We start from the raw sequence: 13,912 nt of genomic DNA, 5'->3' as shown, positions 1-13,912 counted from the left end.
TTTTTACAACTCTTGCAAAAACTTCTCAATAATTTCCAGATTTTGGATAGAAAATCAAGCACAAGGTAAACTACACTTATCAGAAACTGTTTTATGTACTGAAAGGCACTTTCACATTTTTTAGTAGTTTTTAAATTACAAAATATTGTTAATTTTACCTAAATTTGCCGAACTTATACTAAAATGATTTCACATCTTAGTTTTATCTCTAAACAAGCATAAGATAAGCAAGTATGTTTTCATTGTGCACATCAACATACAATTTCCAACTTTTACAGTTTTCCTTAAAATAAAATCTTTATCATTTGGAATATGCCACTACTACTTCCAGCAAGTACAAATTATCTTAAATAATTTAACTAAAGAGATTCAAATTTTTGAAGTTCATCTTAGTATATATGTACATAATCAGACTGGTACTATTACCTTTGATTATTAATATTTATATCATACTATCAGCAATGGATTTCAAGTATAAGAATCTGAGATGATGTTATTTCTATATCTGTATTGTTGCTAATTTATGAATACCAGAAGTAAATTAAAATTTCTAAACTAGCCCAAGATGTTACAGTTTTTATCTTATGGTTTGAAAAAATTTCTTAGAAGTCGCTAAAAGACAATTCAACAACAAATATAAAACTTAAACAATACCAAAAAATTAAAACGATTGATATAATTCATTGGTGTTTTACAAAACTTTTAAAATTACTCATACTCATATTCATGTTTGACATAAAATAAATAAAAGCCAAAAATGAGTCGGAGGAAAGTTGTGAAAGTTTTCAATTCATATTAGAATGCTTTAGGACCTATGTAAGTAATGCCCTTAACAAAGATATACCAGTAGAAGAGAAGAAATTTGTCAATAATTCATCATGATTTCACACAAATATCTCCAATATTTTCTGGAGTTGAACATCAATAGTCAACAAACAAAAAGTTGCACTACAATATCAACACATTTATGATGAACACAGCCTTAGATGATTCTATATGCTATGATTGAGCAAGAAGTTGGGCTTTTCTACAAACAATGTAAGGACAATGGATTACTATTCTCATCAACATCAAATTAATCATTTCTAGAAAAGCCCAAATTTTCACTAGCAGCAATGAATTACCTCAATTTTAAGTGAAATAATTTCTTGTATTTCACAGAATGAAATGTGATTTACATGTATGTTGTCAACAACACCTTCTTAACTGTAAGACCCAGCTGCATTTACTAAAATAGTATAACTTGCTTCCCTGTCAATTTATTTTAAACCAAATTAGCAAAAAGATACCAAATTTAAAGAAGTTAATTATGACAAGAGATTCAACTAGTGTATGAAAAGATCATTGTATACATTTGTGAAGTATGGAATCATTTAGTCACTTGCTGAATCTCATTTAATAATCCATTTTCACAAGGGCAAAATTATTAATGTTTTAAAAATGACAACAAATGCCAAACAAAGATGGTTGAAGGCTACAGACATGTTACATATCTACTGTATTATACACATATGATATGATGAAAACAGTAGGAAGGTTGTGTCAAGTAAAAAAAATGGAAAATGACAAACCTTCATGAAATATATGGAATAACCTAACTTTTTGATAAAATTTTGAAATTCATAAAAAATTAATTTTGACTACTAAAAAATAAGAGATGACAACTGATCATATTTTACTATATTTACTTATCTTTAATGACAAGTTTATTATGAGATGTTTGCATACTGAATTGGTGTTGGTACAATCACAAAATATTGACATCAATAATTAACCTGTTGAGAAATGCAATATATGTAATTTGATAAATGAAAGTACGGTTGAAAAAAATGACAACATTATTTTTTATCAAGACCAAACAGGCAGTAAAATTCTAACCTATATTAGATAATGTAATACAAATTTGAGGCAAAATATTCTGCATAAACCATTTTAAATTAACATTTTCTAAAACATTCTACTCTTCTTTCTGGAAGGTGAATCCATTTTAACATGATCCGGTGAGGCGGTTCTTTTTCTTGAATCATAGTTTCTTGCAAATTCATCTAAAATGAATTTATTCAGTTCTTCAAGGTTATTTCTACCAGGAATAGGTTGAGAATTTGATGCTCCTGAATGTCCTTTGTAACCAACACTTATATTTGACATAGCACCATTCAGACCTAGAAAATAAGATAGGTATTAATAGGAAACAACAAACATCAAAGGAATTAATATATCATTTAATTTCAGAAGTAACATGCTTTCTGATTGGATAAAAAATTTTGTCCTCATCTCATAGACTAAATTTTGTAATGTGACTATAATGTCATCAACCATTTTAAATGACTTACTCATCAAATTTTGATACTAAAATTAAATTATTATGAATGACTGTTATTTTTTTTTCTGACTATTTTAAAAAACCTCAATGCCTGTGGTGCACACTTGAAATTAGTGTGCACCACATGAATGAGGTTATTTTTTCATAGATCAAAAAAAATTATAACATTCATTACTTAAGTACTCTAAACGTATCAATGTTCACGGTAACTATTTTTTTCACAGATTCTGTCAAGTAAGCATATTCTCGGGTATCAATTTTCATGGCCCCGTGCAGGTCCGGGTGTTTAAAGAATAGGCCTGCAGCAGCGCTAAGCTTGTCGTAAAAGGCGACTAAATAGTGCTCAGAACCCTAGCCGGGGGCTAGGGCGCTTTGCCCACAGAACAACTGGGATGTGTGCCCCAGGTGGTGGAATGGGGTACCCCTGGTGTGTTACATGCTGGGGTTGTCAGGCTATAATACAGAAAACCTGACCGCAAACCATAGTGGTGCACCGTGTTGGGAAAGATGCCACGTTCCTCACACTTTAAAGAACCCTACTGTGGTATTCTCCCGGAGTAGGAACCATAGGGCTCCGCCACAGGAGGCTAAATTGCCCAACCCTACCCACCTCTCCCTATTTCCAGTGGCAATCAAAATTTGTCGACCCCATTGTCCTTGTGTCCCATTCCTTTTTCATTTCATCATCATTTCATGTTCATTTTATCATCAATTTCATGTTCATCGTCTGAATATAGCTGAAATATTGCTGCTCGGACGTTAAACCCCAACAACCAACCAAACCAATCAATTTTCATGGATTCAAAAAATGATTAGCATTATACAGTGTTAAAAATCAATTTCGCATGTTCTATTTTTTGCCACTTCCTGTCCACCGAAAAAATTAGTATGTTTATAGTAACTATAAGAAGAAACAACATACACTAAATATTTGAAATGACAATAAACATAATTTTATTTCAATACTAATTTAAGGATAATTCAGAGATATTGTAAAGGCATAAAGAGATGTTTGTTTCTGGCCCTTCTTTACCCTAAACTCCTGAACTCCCTGAGCCTTCCTATGGTGGTACAAATATATTATACCTTGTACAATTTCATAGAGATCCATTTACTTATGATCAACTTATTGTCCAGACATCAGGAATTGCCTGTTTCTGTCCCCTTCATTCCTTAATGATTCATGTTTACCCCAAAAATCAACCCGTCTGACCTGAGTGATATGTACTATTGTGGGCCATAATTAGACATTCATATGTTTTTAATGCATTTATATAGTTAAATTATATGAAATAATTGTTTTCTGACCCTAGTTCCCAAAAAGAGACTAGCGGAGCACAGCATAATACAACCACAGTAATCATACCCTAAACAGTTTGGGCAAGTGTAGACACAACATTAGGTTTTGACACACTTAAACATAGGGACATACACTTAATTGCAGAAACATTAACTAGTTTCAGATATAATACAGCACAAAACTTGAGATTCAATCAACAATTTTCAAAATCAGACCAAAAAATAATAATTTTTTTGGAGTGTTGCCCCTTTGTTCCCATATAATTCAAAAACTTAAAGATATCTGAAATCTCAATAGAAAAAATGCAGGCAGAGATTTTCATCAGGAATCAAAAAAAAAAAAAAAATAATAAATTTTTTTTTAAAAATTCAAAATTAGACCCAAAATAAAAATGTTTATTATTTGGGATGTTGTCCCTTTGACCCCTTATAGGAGGTATCTGAAAACTGACCAAAAAACCCTGGCAGGGATTTTTATGAGGTAATCAGTAAAAAAAAAAATTGAAATAGGACAAAAATTAAAATCAAAGACTGAAGCTTCAAAGTTGCTAATCATCAAATATCCTATGTCACCAATTTTGCCTTGCTTTCAACATCAAGACAAATTTAACACGCTACTATACTAAATGCCCAATAAATCAGTGGTCTTTTCATTTTCTCCATAAACCCTTGCATAACTATATGTATGGACCTGGTTCAGAATTAAAAAAATCACAAATTTTGGTGAGCTGAAACTTTTTGATTTTGATAATATGCAAAATGCTCTGTTTAAAATCAGGTGACTTCGTAACTGTTTGTCAATAAAAACAATTCGGAGACTAGGCACTTCTCAGCAATATTATTGAAAGTTCAATGCTAACCAATCATTTCATCTTTAATTGAAAACTTCCTGCTCCCATACAAGTAAAAAACACATGCAGAGCACATGTACACATTTGATATTTCAGATGTACATTTTTATCTCGTATGAAGCAAGAATTGACGGTTCTTCAATACTAATAAGCAGCATGAGGTGGTGTTGTAATATATAATTATGCAAATCATATATGAATGTATAGTACTGAAATTACAAGTGCAAGAAGTCGCTCACTATATTAGCCACTTAAAAATAGTAAAGTTATTGTCTGGAATCAGAAAAATGCATGTTTTTGCCCCCTTTTAGGCCCCTAATTTCTGAAAAGTTTAAGAATTTACCAAAAAAATCAAACCAAGTCTGACCGTTGTGGTACAGAATATTAAAGAACAATATCATAGACATTTCTAAGCTTTTACTGGAGTCATTTACATCTAGCTGAATTCTATGAGATGCTTGTTTTAGACCACTTATTCTAAAGGCTACATTGTCCAAAATCTATAACAAATTTCCTTTTGTGGTTTGTAACTTTGTTCAAAAATTTTATACAGATTAATCAACTATTACTCAATTTATGACACGAAAACCATCAGATGCTGACAACATCCAATATACACATTGTATAAAAGGTTGGGACATAATCCCTATAATCAAGACCAACCTTCCTTTACATGTAGTATTGTCTTTCAGAACTTCACATAGACTAAAATTAAACCTTGAATCAATCAGAATAACCCATGAGAAGAAAAAATAAGGTATTAAAGGAACATAAAGTGATACCCTGCCATGTAATGGTGAAAAAAAGGGGGATGGCAAAATGTTAAAAATGGCCTAATTCGAAAAAACTACCAGTACATTTAGGATAATCTATTTTCGCTAAAAATTAAACTTTACATGTACTCCATGGAACTTAACAAGTGTACAAATTTTCAAAAAAAAGGAAACTGTCGGGGTTGAATAGATGGACAGACATGAAACTTTTCAGAGGGTTTCACATAATACCTCAATGCTTTGTGTGGCAGGGTATAAAAAGTCAATTTCTCCAATAAGAAAAAAAGGAATTTCATATTTACAGAACTTTAAACAATTGCAATAAAGAACTGTAGGGTCTACAGATTTAGTGGCACACCAAGGGAACAAAGACTCTGTAAATTATGTAGCTACAATCAAATAGAGCATGAATACCATTTTTCATTGGTATGTTCTACTTACAGCAATATTAACATAAAATATTACCGAAATAATTTTTAATATTATAATAGGTGGCCTAGTATTCAAAACTTAAGTTTCTTTTAGATACAGAATCAAATGTTCTCCACAGTAAAGTAGGTAAGTTTATTGACTATGCTTTGAAATTGAGACATGAAGCTTATTCTTGCCTCCCCAGTTAACTATAATGGACTTTAATTTTTAGTTTCTGGTTATACTAATTCACAGAGAAAAGCAGATCTCTATATTTAATATTACATGTTTATAGTGACTTGCTTTAATACAAATAATCTTTTATATATATATTTAATGCATGTAGATGTATATTAAAACTTAAAACACTTCTATAATTCAGCTCATTTTTGTATATTTATTAGGGAATCTTCATTCCAATATTTTTCGTGTAAATACGCTATGAATATATTATAATCACAACTTATGGTGAGGAACTGTAAAAGTTTACAACCAATCTGAATCTGAACAACAGCAGTTAGTTGAGTTCATTTGGGGAAAGTGAGGGTCTCACTTAAACATATAGAGTTGCTGACCACTGAGACTGTTGCCAGGCCTGAGGTGGAGAAGAAATTCATCAAAAAAGTAAAATCAAAGTGCTGTTAGCACTGAAGGTTTTTGATACTTGTGAATAGTACAATACACTCAATCTCAAAGATAACATGATGTAAAATTAACTGGCATTTCCAATAAAATTTGGAACTGTTTTTTTTCATAAATGTTTTAACTGAATGTTAATCTTTAACACTAATTTCAGAGATATGCAAACCTGTAAACATTTGTAGCAATTCATGTGGGATATATCACACCCCCCCAAAGGCACTGTCTTATATGGGAGATTTTTACATACATGTACATACATGCCAACCTTTTTGGAACCAAAAGTGGTAGGGAGGGGTTTGCCACCACCCCCAGAAAATGTTTTTATCCTGGAAGCACAATGCTGCATCCTGGACACATTTTGGAGGATAAAAGACACCTGATAAGGAGAGTGACAACTTACCATTTTGTTCATAATATTTGCCCATCTCCCAGATTTTTTTCTACAATGAAGAAAAATGCTGCATCCTTCTGCACATATTTTTGAAAGAAAAAAAAACCAAAAACAAAATACAAGCATTTCTGGGGCTTTATCCCCAATCTTTGTATTGTATCAGGGATTTTTCTTAGTTCAAAATCTAGTGCGCCAATGAACTTTTTTTAATTGGTGCATATGTATTAAAATAACCAATGAAAAGATTGGGGTATACGTATACTATGTTGGACATGCGTTTTACTCCCCTATATTAAACTCCCCCAGTAATGGCAAAGGCGTCACATTATGGACTCGACCATAACGTAGAGTTGAATTAAATAAAGATGAAAAAGAAAAGTTTCTGAAAGCGGTAGGGTTGGCATGTATGCATGTAAAAACAAATCTTTTATGTAAACATTTAGTTATTTCACATTTTTTAAAAGAAAATATAGTAATTCTAACCAAAAACCTTACACAAATCTTAGATTTTTCTGTTGGAGATCATAAATTTTTTATTGATTTTGTGGGCGTTCTCCCTGACTAATCAATGGTTAGTTTCGACTTCACTCACATATATAAATTTTGTTTCATTTCACCCTTTTTACAATTTTTTAAACCTCTCCATGACCAATTAACGACTGAAGGCAATTAAAGGTATTTAGACCAGACGACTGTGACTTACAATATCCTCATGGGAGGTGTCAATCAAATATAAATGTATTATTGAACCAATCAAAACTCTCATCATCTGGTCAAAGGTAAACACAATTATGGCCATGTGCAGGTGGCTACATACATGTACAAGCTTTACAGCCCTGTGATACATTCAGAAACAGACTTACCTAATAACAGAATACATTAAATCCAATTAACAATAATTATCCCCTCAGGAAGTGTCTAAACACTTCGAAATGAAAGAATTGATAAAAGAAAATGGATGACATTTGTTTACACTTTTGCCATGTGACCTTTTTGGCGGGAAAATCAGTAAACAAACAGAATGGGGATTCCCAAAATCTAATTAAGGAAATACTACTCAGATATCAACATAATTACACAGGGACAAAATTAATGGTCCATGGTACAAAATGTAATTTGCTAGAAATTTTATCACTTGAAAAAAAGAATCAAGTTTGTTAAAAATAAAAAAAATCAAATTATATTATATATGTAAGATAAATTAGACCATAAAGGACAAAGGTGAACATGTTATAAAATCAGGGACTATATGAGAATAGTTATATAAAGATCTTGATAAAATAAAATACCTGTTTCTGGAGTAATACTTTATTATTTTATACATATGAAAGTGACAGACTAGAGCTAAAAACCTGCTTTATACATGCATCAAGAGTGAATCTTGGTGCATGCATGTATGTCATGAATATTGAGCAGTTATTTTGATGAACTGACAAAGATAATTCATCAGTAGACTTAATACTATCATATTTTTGGCACCCTTTGGCTCTGATTTCTGAAAATTGGGGACAAAAAATGGCAGCTGGCAATTTTTCTGGCAGCAGAATTTTGGAAGCCTGAGCAGCCCCTGAACACCCTCTGGGAAACAATTCTCAACTTAACATTTAATTAGAATATTTGAAGAAGTAGAGTTGAAATTGAAAGACACCTTGAGAATTGTAGAATTTAAGTCTGACACCCAACATTGTGATGACAATTTTCACATAATGATAATGATAAAATGCAACTCTGAAGTTTAAGTTCTGTCAATATGCTAACTTCACTTTGATCTGCCAATTGAAACAGTATAAATATTTTCTCTATACAAATATGTTTAGCATTTTTGTTATTTTCCGAGACATGTAATAAAAAGTAATTGAAAGTAATCATCAATTACATCTTTAAAAGTAATTGATTGTAATGGATTACATCTGATAAACTAGTGTAATTGATTATTAATCAATTACATGAAAATAACACATGTAATCTATTACTGTTGAAACTAATCATGCCCATCCTTGCGGCAAACAAGGTTATTTTGTATAACCTCATAAAAAAGTAAAAACATTCTTTAAATAAATAATGTACATTTAATACCATTAAATTTGGTACATGTACATTCGTCGAAAATTCTTTACCTTGCAATGCAATGGCCTCTCTGAAAGCCTGTAAATCAGGTTCAGAATTTTGTTGGATAGCTTCCACATTATTCACTCTTGGCGAATGTGATCTTTCTAAAGTCCGGTTATGACTATGTTTTGAACGGTGTCGATTTGGAGGATTCTTTCCACAAAGGAATGCAATTAAGTCTTCTCTCCTAATATGTCGCCTCCTTTTCTTTACCCAGGAAATAATGTCTCTAGTTCTGTTTTGTTTTCCTCTTTGAATTCCAACATCTACACAAGTCTCCAGTGAGTCTACACTATCTGTAAACACATCAGAATAAAATGCTTCACATGGTTTAGACTGATATGACCACAGTGGTCAAATGACAAGTTGTGACATGGAGGGATACAACTTACATGTATTTGGATGGTAATGTAACATTTAAGTCTGACCACGATGAAAATGGTAAAAGAACGTTGAAACTTTTTAGAAATGATAAGAAATCAGATATTTACATGAACATGTATACAAAGTTCAAGAAAACACTTATTTTAGTCCCTTAAAGGTAAAGGTAAACCCCATTAAATGTCTATATCCTTCCTTTTGTGGTATGGAACCTAAAGGTAAGATTTCATATAGATCTGAATACTTTCACTGAAACAATTGCCCCAAAACCAGGAACTATAAAAATGTTATTGGTCCCTTTTTAAAGCTCACTCATAAGCAAAGAACTTTGAAAGGAGAGACACAGTACAAGTCATCATGCAAAATCAATACATGTATTTTAAAATCTAAGTATTTTCTCCTTAGAAGCCGAGAAATTTGTTAAAGAAAAGTGTAACTGATGTACTGACGGGTGGACTTACAGTCAAGGTGACTGTATAATGGTATAATAAAAACAGTTAATTATTAATTTCTTTAGCTCATGCTGCATATGTATAAGTATTATATTATAGATCACAGAACATTGACTTGCTAGATTTTCATTAAACACAAAAATAACTGAGCAGTGGTGGTTTGCTTTTAATCTATAATTTTCATATGCAATGTATACTAGTACAAGTTTTAACAAATTAACATGTGGTTGGCCTAAGAAGTATTCCAACAGAACACTGCATATATGGTTTTATGTTTCTAGTGAAGTAACTAGACCTTTTGACAAGATAGTTCTGATACCATAACTTAACAGCTTATAAACAATTGTACTAAAATATAGAACTAATTAAAGAAAGTTAATAGATACATATGCTAAACTAGTTATGTTGTTGTACACAGACTTTCTGAAAGTTGTCAGCAATCTGAAAGTTCTGCAAGACTGAACAAGACATTGCCCTAATGAGAGAGAAATCAAGGGAACCAAATTCTAGCAGAAATCAAAACAATGTAATCCAGGGACAAAGACCAGATATGGAAAACAGACGTACACAACAAAGAACATAAAATAACTAAACTAACAAAAGTAAATGAGCAACTCGGATTCCGATAAGAACTGGGAGCATGAATCATCAACCTATATTTTAATTTCTCTGATCTTCACAGTGGAGTCACAATTTTCCTCTATTGTGTCTTCACAAAATTATAAACCGAGATAAAATTGCTTCATTCCAATACTTTACCATTATTTTTTCTGTAGATATAAAAAAGAATTAAATTACAAGCATATTTAGAAATGATGACTCCACTGTGTTGGTGGAGACACTGTGACTCTATTGTGTTGGGTGGACAAATTAAAATTAGTGTTGACAGTATTGTACATGTACAAATTTAAAGAAATTTTTTTTGGCTGCACATTGAACCACCTTTTTCTCCTGAACAGTCTGGACAGACAATTTAGGGAAGTCTGTGTACACAAAACAAAATCAAGTTGATTAACAACAAAAAAAATCAATTATCAACAACAAATTGTCACCCCTTCAAACATTATAAAGCTTATAAAATTATTACCTTTATAAAGGTGTGTTACTGATGCTGCAGCATTCTGAAATGGTACCCATAGTGGGTGCCCTTGAATTCTATCTGAAAGAGAAAAGCATACACAAGTTAAATCACATTTTTTGCACATACACAAAAAAAGTAAATGTGGTTCCAGTCACGTGACCAACCCTAGTTATTTTTTGTTGAAAAATAAATAAACCAACCAACCAACCCTACCCACTTCTGGTTATATGTACTTTTTTTGTACATTGTAACTTTGTAACTTTTCTGGAGAAGATTTGGTATTTAGTTTACAATAGTAAACAACAATGGCTGCACACGTGCTTGCAGGCTATGGCCATGGGACAACTGAAAGCCTAAGCGTATAGCCTGTTGATGTTTCCTGATTCTGAAGATTGACTTGTGGTCAATGTTGTAATTTATGTTTACATCATTTTTCAATTATGACCTACTGACCATAATATATTCAGAGAGATGACCAGAACCACACATATCTTATTTGGCCTAATTGAATGTTTCAATCTTTGTTTTTACAAGAGTTTAAGCAGGGGGAAATTTCTTCTATAGATATCATAAGCATACATGTAACCCTGAACAGAAATGACTTGCAAATCAAAATAAAACCTTACCCTAAAATGCTTACTGTTTTTAAAAAGTGGCTAGGACACATTTGGGTGTATTTTAGGGACATTTTCCACTGGTTTAAATGAATAAATTGAATCTCCTATCAATGTTTTTTTTTGGACTTCATGAATAATTTATGTTAAGGTGTGATTAAATTCCAGGACTGACATCAAATAAAGATAAAATCCAGCAATTAAATTAAATTAATAATGTATATTCAATGGTAAAAAATTTAGTGTATAATAAAATCAGGTCTATTTTTGATTGTTTTGTCAGATTGATCTCATTAAAAAGTAGAACCTAACTGTTAGCAGACAGCTATTAGAAAATGTACAGTACTACCCAGTGTATACATAAGTACCTATTTAAAAAGTCTACTTGCATACAACATTGATGTACAAGTAGTTGTTCTTACTTAGGCATGGAATTGCTTGATTACAAAGCCAGTATTTATAAAATATTATAAAATATAATACAATAAAATATGACAAAGATACAGCAGTTCTTTTTTTTTTGTTTCAATACAACGTACATTTTGTACATTTTAAATGATCAATAAGTTGTCATACATGTACATAAGAAGTTAATGAATTCATATTACCAAATTGTGACTTTCTATTGTCCTTTGGAAAACTTGTAGATTCAACCTACATTTGTATCCTTTATTAAGTTAAAATTACATTTGTTTAATAAGAACAAATCTGAAAACAGAAACAATGGTATGTCTTAGTGTTCTTTGGTTTTGAAGAACAATAGAGCAAATCAAAACAATTTTTTTCCTAAAAGATGCTTTCGAAGGTGCATGCGTTCAATTTTACAATTTAAACATTTTTGCCTTCAACAAAATCAATTGAAAGTAACTTAAATGATGGGAGGCTTGTTCTTGAAATAATAACAAGCACATGAAGCAGTGTGAGCTTTACAGTTACATTATTGCATGTCCTATCTTTATTTCCCTTAAGGTTCACCAGTATACTACATTTTTTGTATGAAAAAAAAGTTATGTCCAGGATAAAAAAGACTGCCCATACGGAGAAAATTTTTCATCTTTCCTTAAATCAAATAAATAAAAATATAAAGGTTAATATTCATTTCAGTAAATATAACTTTATCTTTTCAGCTCATTTTCTTTACTTATTAAAAGAAGTGAATATGATGTGTTATTAAAAAGTTTGGGGAAAATGTGGACGTACATGTATATCCACTGCTGTCATCATGAACCTAACCCACCTCAGAACTCTGAATGTATTACCCAAATACATGTAGGAAAGGCAATTGTTTTCTTTATCAAAATTTTACAGCTGTCAGCTGAGTCTGATTTTTGTTTATGTCACATGATATGTGCAAAATATTCCAAACTTTTGTGGAGAACTATAATATTATTGGTATCTGTATAAATTAATCTGACCCGCTAAAACTGAAAAGGATGTTGCTAGAGTTGCTCTTAAAGGTTAAAAATTGTTAAGCATGGCAAAGTGCTACGAAGTTATTGACCATTTTTGAAAGCGAGGGAAAAGAGGGATGGCGCTGGGATTTTGGAAAAACATTTAAGTACAGGTGTGATAAAGCTCACGGTGCTTGCTGATTTAGGCATTGCATAATCCATATAAATCATATAAATATCAAAAATTATAATAAGAAATGTAGAGCAGAACTTGACTCAACTCACAGTCTGCAGAAGAAAGACAATTCTCATATTATAAGAATTGACAATACTACATGTATCTGTCAAAAAATGTCTATTAACTTAAATTGAAAAAAATCAGTTTGGTGTGTTTTACAAATTTCTTCAAAACTGTGTCACTGTCAGTCAAAATTTCATTAAGTTTGAGAACTGAAATTGAAAATGTACATTATGAAATTGTTTAAGACAACACTATGCAAAAAATTTAACCATATTTTAAGGTTTTTTCTTCAGTTCTTATAATGACTTAATGCAGTAGAAAAATAATTATTACTGTTTACAAAGTGCTCTATTTTTGCTACCATTCATTCACAGTACAGCCTACAGGGTATGAATAAGTAGTTGTACAAAAAAACACCAGCATTTTTTAATTAGTGTCTGTTGTTACTCATACTAAGTTGTTTTAAAGCCTATGGTTTTCAAGATAGAATCATCGGTCTTAACATGAATTAGAATCAGACAAGTCACAAGGGCTGTCAAATCAAAACAGAGCAACGAACTGTTTTTCCTCGAGTCTATTCAGCAACGCAATACAAGAATGAAGGCTAAAAATTATCATTTTCTATAAGAAAATTTTACCTTTGTAAAGTTGAGCAACAGAAGTTGCAGAATTTTGAAACTGTGACCAAAGTTTTTGTTGTGCGTATTCCCTTTGGTTTCTCAGACAATCCTCCATATTGGGTTCAGAATCCAATTCTTCTAAACATTCTACTTCGAAACTGTTCATCCAGTGGTCTGGTGAATGATTTCCCTCATCACTCTCTTCGTTAGACATCTTAAGTAATTACTTATGGGGTCCAAAAACACAAAATTCTTTATTTTTTACATTGCTAATCAAGATTTCAGCTGGCAATTCACTTTGAGAAACCGGAAATATCTGTCTGCACATGCGTT

General features: G+C 31.5%; 1 protein-coding gene across 1 annotated transcript; it reads right to left on the bottom strand.

The window, feature by feature from the left end:
• Window positions 1-564: 564 nt before the first annotated feature.
• LOC148618945 (HUWE1-associated protein modifying stress responses-like) lies at window positions 565-13,897 on the bottom strand. Its single transcript, XM_088578352.1, has 4 exons — window positions 13,598-13,897; window positions 10,720-10,791; window positions 8,808-9,095; window positions 565-2,162 (listed from the first exon to the last, which is right to left on the bottom strand). The coding sequence occupies exons 1-4, from the start codon at window positions 13,791-13,793 to the stop codon at window positions 1,948-1,950; spliced, it is 771 nt and encodes a 256-aa protein (XP_088434478.1). The 5' UTR covers window positions 13,794-13,897; the 3' UTR covers window positions 565-1,947.
• Between the last annotated feature and the right edge of the window lie 15 nt (window positions 13,898-13,912).

This window comes from Perna viridis, chromosome 4 (assembly GCF_037379345.1).
Source record: "Perna viridis isolate PV_CMFRI_1.1 ecotype Kerala chromosome 4, ASM3737934v1, whole genome shotgun sequence".
Classification (NCBI taxonomy): domain Eukaryota; kingdom Metazoa; phylum Mollusca; class Bivalvia; order Mytilida; family Mytilidae; genus Perna; species Perna viridis.
Note: the sequence above shows the minus strand (reverse complement) of the source record. Positions and strands in the feature narration are given on the sequence as shown.